Here is a 7,637-nt window from a genome sequence, read left to right on the forward strand (position 1 = left end):
CCCGCCGACCCCGCCTCCCCGAGCCGCGCCTCCCACCTCCGCGCCGCCGCCGACCCCTACCGCCCCGCCGCGCCGCCCCGAGCCGTGGAGATGCCGCCGCTCCGCGCCCTGCCGCGCTCGTCCACCGGCTACCACGGCGTGCGGCGAGCGGTTTTGGCTCGGGACGTTCGACTCGGCCAAACTCGCCGCCCGCGCGTACGACGTCATGGTGTGGCGCTACGACGACGGCGCCGGGCCACGGAACTTCTTCGACGTCGACAACCTCGCGGCGGCCGAGTTCGTGGCGTCGCCGTTCAGCGTCGTTACCTGCGCCGAGGAGCGCGCTGTCCGCCGGGAATACATGCGGATGTCCATCCGGAACCGCGATGAGGCGGAAATGGCCGCCTTCCGTGCGCCGCATCCGCAGAATGTCGCAGAGGAGCTCGAGTTCTACGCGCAACTGGCGGTGAAGCGAGCTGCGGCGGCCGCCTCTCGACCGTCTTCATCCTCGGCGCCGCCTCCCACTATCGTAGTTGACGATAGCTCCGACGACGACGATCCCGATTGGATCGATAAGCTGATCGCGGAGATGGAGGCCGAGGATGACGCGGAGGAAGCCGCCCAGAAGGCCGCGGAGGATCCCGATTGGTACGACAAGATGGTCACGGAGATGGAGGCCGATGATGCCGCGGAGGAAGCCGCCAAGAAGGCCGCGGAGGATGGCGGCGGCTCCGATTTCGATGAGGACTTCTGGGATAAACCCTAGATGGTGTCAGTGTCTACCTAGTAACTATCTACCAAGTGTCAATGTCAGTGTCTACCTAGTGTCAATGTCAGTGTCTACCTATGAACAATTGTGATATATCATGAATGTTTTTAAGGGTTTGAGGGTTCTAGTATTTGCCCCTGTTTTTCACCCCTCAAAAGTGCCAAAAAATGCCCATTCTCAACCCTTAAACTGCTTTGAGGATTTGACGGTTTAGGGGTTCTACTAGTGATGCTCTTAAGTACAGAAGACGAGGCCAGCAAGCAGCATGGTGGATCACCGGTGGCGAAGGCCAGCGACCAGCGTGTGGGAGAGGCTTGAGGGCCGACGGTCACCAAACAGGCATACTGACAGGGAGGCCTCACCTTCCTTGCCTGCCACAGGCCACAGCCTAGCATGTGTAAGCCAGGGCCGTGATAGCAACGAGAAGGGAAAGGGAGGGAGAACGTGCATGACGGGAAAATATTGCAACTTATTGTTCTGTGAGCGTTCTAGATGAAAAACATGCCGCAAAGGTGAGTTTAGATGTAGACATGTGTTCTAGAGAACGTTCTAGGATGCTAAATCTGACGTGCATTCTGATTGAAATCATTCCAAGGATATGTTGGATTGAACTTAGTAATGATCAAAACATTTGGTATGAGATCCAACCAATTCTGCAGTTGTGATGTTTAAACAGACAAAGGGAACCACATCTATTTTGTATTTAGTAATGTTTTTCAGTTAAGTATTCAGGAAAAGTTTGTTCTCACAAGGATTCACAGAATTATGAATGAATATTAAACATCTGGTAGATATTTGATACATTAGGAAATGAACAGAACTATCACATCACTAACCACAATATCTGTAACACATCAACAGAGGAGGTGCGACTTGACCTCAGAGCAACCACACAAACGGACAGGGAGCGCACCTCGCAGTAAAAAGGAACAGGCAAGGAATATGAAACCGACATAAATCTGAAAATTAATACAAGTAGAATTGCTTTAGAGTATGTAGCAAAAAGTCCAATTAAAGAATTTTACTTTAGAAAGTGATGGCCTATTAATAAACAACTAAAAGATGAAAAGGCTGGCACAGGATCCAAATCAATGAACTGAAGAATAGCATGCAAGGACAGTAAGAAAATATTATGTGTGTATGTATCTATTTCTTAATATAACCACCAAAAGCTTTGCATCATCATGTACAAGTATTTATTATTGTACATTCTAGTTTATTAAGAAGGCTAAATATGTGATTTGATGGATGAAAGCTAGCCAACTTGATGCAATACATAAACTATTCAACTAGGAGGTAAAACCCAACAAAAACAATTATGCATACAACAACTATTTAATGCATCGGTGCACATTTTTGATTATAAATAAATGTCGACGATTGTTTTTTCCAACATGAAACATAATACGAAAACACACATCCAACTGAGGCATTCCATCGAACATCAACTGCGTGTCCTGAATAAGACCAACTCCACAGTGCAAGCAAAAATCCAAATATCAAGGTGTAATGCTGCAAACTGAAGCTAAAGTCCCAAGGTGCATGCATTGGGTAAACTTCCACTAAATGGGCAGGTAACTCACTGTTGTACTTTTTAGGGTATCAAGCCTGACCATTTATTGGATAGATGGAACTTACCACCTGCTGACCTGCAGATACAAAAAAAAAATTCCCTATGCAAACCACTAGACACAGTAGTAGCTTTCCAAATCTGATTAAACCTGACACTGCAGAGATATAACACCAATCCATCATCGGAAAACAGTGTGCTACACAATCATGTAATGTTGGTGAAGAATCGACTGTGTTGGTAATCTCGTAAGCTAATAATAGAAAAATTCCTTTTGTAAAATTCTGTGGTGGATACTGTAACTCGAGCATTAAGACCACACGGATAGAAGAACTTCGGAGCTGACTACATATCAACACTTTGGAACAGAAGCAAAATCTGCACGGCATTTCCCTTGCATTACTGCGTAAGAAAGCATTAAGATCACACAAAGTACCATAAACACAGAAAGCGAGCAGAGAGTAGAAGGCAAATTTATGTCATGTTTCTTCTTAGTTCAAATGAAGCTCTGCAAAATAAGCAGCAGCCTTACATGGGGATTGCCCCGGCGATAAAATCAGTACTTCTGAACGATATCTAAACAAAAACAAGGAATCTCGACCAAACCACCTACACCTCATCACTCGCACGATTCTTCCCAGTTTTCCACTTCGAGGTCCGGCTGGAGCTTGGGCAGTGCTTGCCCAACGCTCTGTGCTCTGGACCCAGCATAGTGCGAAGATCAGGCTTGCGTTTGTTGGCTGGCAGGGTGCTTGTGCCAGCAGGAGACTGCAGAGCATTCAATCTATTTGTACCCATGACCTGGCTAGGGGTATCAGCCTGCCTCCAAGCTGAGCCTGGAGCTTGACCAATCACACTCGTCCCAAGAGAATGACCGAGTACTGTCCAGTCTCCAGATGATCCAGGCTCAGAGGCACTAGCCTTCTTCCATGGATTGGCACTGCCCTGTGCAGTGGATCCTCCGTCCCTCTGTGCCCGAACCCACACATTTCCTGATGAAGAAGCCTGAGTGATGCTGCTTGGGTAAAACATCACAGCCCCCTGGTAAGCAGACCCATAGTCCAGCCGCCTCAGCGCTGTCACTGCTTTAGCTGGATCACGGAAGACCGCCAAGGCATTCTTGTCATTCAGGAAAACCAATTCGCACTCCCGGCCAAACCTCAAGACCAGGGAGCTAACATCAGCTTCCCTTGGCAGGTCCAGCATTGCAATAACGAGCCTCGGGTCCATGTCCACCATGGGATCAAAGTAAGGATGGGAAGCCGGGACAGGGATACCAGCTTTGGAGCCCAGAACACGAGCAGGCACCTTCGACTTGGGTGTGACATGGATGGTAACAAAACTCTTGGGCTCCCAACCAACAGCCTGAACAGACAGCTTCCACCTATCTGCAATGAGCCTGATTGCATCCCTCTTGTCCTTCGTCATTTGACAGAACACATGGACCTTGATGTTACTTGAAGAATTCCCTCGCGCCTTTCCAAGCACAAGAAATTTGCACCGCTCCTCTATGGCCAGCACCCACTTTGGCTCTCGATGGAGAAGATCGAGAAAGCAATTCCGATGCGCTTGAGTTCTCACCAAAATTCAATGCATCTAGATTGGGCGGTAGGATGTCGAAAGCTTCAGCAAGGACCCTTTTCCTCTCCATTTTTGCACACTCCTCATCACAGCAAAGCTTCCTCTGCCCAAGAGGTACCCTCATCCCGCTTGAATTCATGGCTGGAGAGGCATTGGCAGCTTCTGTATGATGGAAGTATCAAACATACTATCACCATTGTATGATCCACCAGCACTGCACGGCACAGTTGAAGTGATACGGCCACAAGAACAGGTAATAGTCACACGGACTTCACATCTAATGTCTGGGCAAGGTGATAATGGGTGGCATGGGGTATTGCAAGTGTGCTTGCATTCCCTCCTTGGGACACTGCATAACTGTCCACATGAAACTTTGCTCCCAGAGCTTGAACTAGCCTCTCCATTTGTAGGCGGCGGATCACAAGGGGAAGGATGGCAAGTCCTGGCGCAAGCGTGCAGTCCACATTGACGGTTCTTACCGCAGGGTTGGTTGCATCGGATGTCCTTTGAACAACAAGGGATGTTCCTTAACATCACATGTCCCCCAGTGCATTCTCTCATTACAGGCACCACCCAAGGCAGGCAGTCTCCAAAATGGCATTGATGCGAAGCTGGATGCCCACAAGGTTGAGGGACAATGCACTGGTGCGGGCATGATGGAGCTGGTGTGCCGCACGGCTGTGGTGGCAGAATAGATGTCCTGCCACAGGCACAAGTGAGATCACTGAATATGGTCTCGCGGCAAGGATCGCAGTGACCGCTGTGGCAGAGATGCTAGCATCCGTGCTGCCCACACCGGAGCTTCTTGCCACATGGTATCTGGCAGAAATGACGATCCATGTTGTCACCTTCATGCTGAGCAAATGGCTTCGACATCGGGCAACAACACTCACTGCACCTGTGCCTACCACAGTTCTTCTTGCGGCCACAGGGCTTGTTGCAATGGAACTCTTCCACTGTGACCATGTAGCACTCCACCATCTGATGAGCCACAGCGGCACCTCCGCTCGACGCGTACCAAGCACGGCGGACACTTCCCCTCATGACATGTAACCTTGCACCGATGCACCCCACACGGCAACTTCTTGTCGCAAACCTTGTCGCAGGTGGGGATTGGGTCCAAGCAGCTCGCCCTCTTCTCCTGGAGCCTTGTCTTGCCGCAATGGCATGTGCTGCTGGTGCCAATCGTGCATGTGGGGCCAGCGGTGGAGGCGGCGGCAGTTGGAACTGGGAAGCCGCTGAAGCAGCAGCTGACGCGGCGGTCACCTTGGTCCTCTTTGCAGCGGGCGCCTTCTGCTTTTTCTGCGCTGCCACGGCCGGCTGGCGCAGCAGCAGATGACGGGCGCTTGGGGACGGATTTCCTAGCAGCCACCGTTGGCGCCTGCGCAACAATTTCGGCCGCCCCACTCGGCCGGGGTGCGACGAAGAGGTTGCGCACCACCCCTACGCTAGGGTTTCCCACAGCGGCCGCGGTATTTGATGTGGAAGGCGGGGATAGTCCATCTATGCCGGCGGGATTGGGTTGGGGAGGGACAACGTGGCCGTCCATCGCCGGCGCGAGGAAGGGGAAAAGCGAGCGTGCGTTTTCACGCGTGACAAGTTGTTTTGCCGCGCGCTGGAACGGATGCGTCAAATATGTCGCGCGCAATGCCGCAATATCGCACGCTGATTTTTTTACCGTGCTCGTTTTTACTGCTGGAGTGCCGAGTTGCACCCCCCGCGCCCAAAAAAATCGTTTTTAGCGTGCCTAGACTTTTTTGGGTGCATGTTGGAGATGCTCTAAGGATCTTGGGTACAAGAATTTGAAATGACGACCGGCCTTTTACATGCCTCCAAAAGACCAATACAGTATGAGAATTTGAATATAAGACGGACATGAAATAAAACACATGCAGATTCAGAAAAGCTTGGTTGTTATGGCTGGCTCACGACGAACTTGGTTTCTTGCAGCCGGCTCTCCCAAATGCGTTCATCTGGGCCAACCATCGATCCGCGACGTGACGGTTAGCCGCCTCGGTGAGATGGACGCCATCCCAGTAGAGCCGATTGGACGGACGCCGGCACGTGGTTGCAGCTGCATCGCCGCATGGAACCGTCGCGTTGACCCTGTACCTTCCGGGGCCTCCACAGCACACTGTTAGCACGTCTTCCTCAAAACCTGCAATAATGGAATCATCAAATCTGTATTCATGCCTGAAACTTCTGTCTTAGTTTGAACGTAGAGCCAGTTGAGCTAGCGCTGACCAAACTTGCGAGGTGACTCCACCATCTCCATGATGGGGCCGAAGAAATCGGCGTAGACGATCATGACGTCCCGGTGCTTGGCCCGGATCTTAGCAAGGGCTGCCTGCAGCAGCGAGTTGTGGCGCAAACCCAGCTCGTTGTACTCTTTCAGACAGCCAGTCTTAGAGTCGTACGCTGCTTGCGAGGCGCCGGCGAACTTGGCCAGAATCGGCGGCGAGCATCCTGACGGGATCACGCCGGGAACCACCAGGCTCCTGGCGCCATGCTCAATGATCAGCCTCTGTACTTGACATCGCAATGGACTTAGCATTGGTTCAGTGCAGCACATCGATCTCCATGAGTGAACTGACGGATGAGAGCAGGCAGTACCTCGATGGCCATGGAGATGGTCGCCACCACATGTGGAACGAAGGACATGACTTCATCTACCATTTTCTTCTGGAAAAAGAGGTGATAGTCGTTGACTCCGAACTCGCCCACCAAGAAGAGGGACTTGCCGAAGAATTCCTCGCACTCTGCACGCATCCCTATCCATCATTCCAGCTCGCATCATGCATCAAACACGCCAACAAGTAGATACTAACCTCGGGCTGTCCGGCACAAGGAGGGCTTCATCGACTCGAACCACTCCAGCTGCACGCCTAAGCTGGTGTTGAGGGGGAACTTGCTGGGGGCACCGGGAATGCCCCTCTCGTGGAAGAATCCGGCGTCCACAGCGGTGGCGGCGCCGACGGCGAAGTTGGCCCCTTGACGGAAGCTGCCGTTGTGCGCCAGGGTGGGCGGCACGTAAGGCAGACCCAGCTTTTCAGCTGCTCCCGCAAAGAACCTAGAGTTATCGAGTGAATAGCCAGGCCGCTAGGACAAAAACTGAAATGCAGATTATCTACCGATGAAATCAATTATCAGCCGGCCGTCGCCGTTCCGGCCCGTTGGGCGGCCGAAGAAGGTGGTGCCGTACGGAGGTCGCGTCACCGGGTCGAAGATGGAGTACCATTGGAAGACGACGGGGTTGTTGCCCGTGTCGGCGAAGGAGTCGCCGAAGCTGAAGATGGATTGGTAGCACGGGACGCCGGGGTCCCCCGCCGTGGATGACGAGAGGAGGAGCAGAAGAAAAGCAGAGCATACGAGCTTGTGCATAATGACCGGCCGGGGAATGGAAGGCAAGGGAAACCAGAAGATGGATCCTAGTTGTCTTTGCCGTGCTTATTGGTCGCCACTTGTAGTTTCGAGTCGACCATTATATAAATATCTCAAATATTCATGTCTGAGATTAAGTTCAAACGTTAGGTGATGTCAACTTGGTGAAAGTATTTTAAGACAATAAACCTGAAAATACGTCAATATTTTGGATCTACATGTAGATGTTTGACTTTCCTCTATGTTCTAGGATTATCTGTAATGAAACTATAACAACTTATTGCTCGATTTTCACAGAAAAATATATTGATATCTATAATGACAATTTAGTGGCATTAACATTTTTTCTACAGACTC

At 51.2% G+C, this 7,637-nt stretch overlaps 1 protein-coding gene and 1 pseudogene across 1 annotated transcript; both read right to left on the bottom strand.

The window, feature by feature from the left end:
* Positions 1-2,937: 2,937 nt before the first annotated feature.
* LOC124646679 lies at positions 2,938-5,448 on the bottom strand (annotated as a pseudogene).
* Positions 5,449-5,824: 376 nt separating this feature from the next.
* LOC124646689 (GDSL esterase/lipase At5g45910-like) lies at positions 5,825-7,280 on the bottom strand. Its single transcript, XM_047186774.1, has 5 exons — positions 7,031-7,280; positions 6,728-6,952; positions 6,513-6,658; positions 6,144-6,423; positions 5,825-6,057 (listed from the first exon to the last, which is right to left on the bottom strand). The coding sequence occupies exons 1-5, from the start codon at positions 7,278-7,280 to the stop codon at positions 5,825-5,827; spliced, it is 1,134 nt and encodes a 377-aa protein (XP_047042730.1).
* Positions 7,281-7,637: the final 357 nt, after the last annotated feature.

The sequence above is a fragment of the Lolium rigidum genome, chromosome 1 (assembly GCF_022539505.1).
Source record: "Lolium rigidum isolate FL_2022 chromosome 1, APGP_CSIRO_Lrig_0.1, whole genome shotgun sequence".
In the NCBI taxonomy this organism is placed as follows: domain Eukaryota; kingdom Viridiplantae; phylum Streptophyta; class Magnoliopsida; order Poales; family Poaceae; genus Lolium; species Lolium rigidum.

Coding starts and splice junctions, on each gene's coding strand:
- LOC124646689 (XM_047186774.1), bottom strand. CDS start 7,280: ATGCACAAGCTCGTATGCTCTGCTTTTCTTCTGCTCCTCCTCTCGTCA. Junction 6,953..7,030: donor GCTGATAATTGATTTCATCG/GTAGATAATCTG, acceptor TTGCGGGAGCAG/CTGAAAAGCTGGGTCTGCCT. Junction 6,659..6,727: donor CTTGTGCCGGACAGCCCGAG/GTTAGTATCTAC, acceptor GGATGCGTGCAG/AGTGCGAGGAATTCTTCGGC.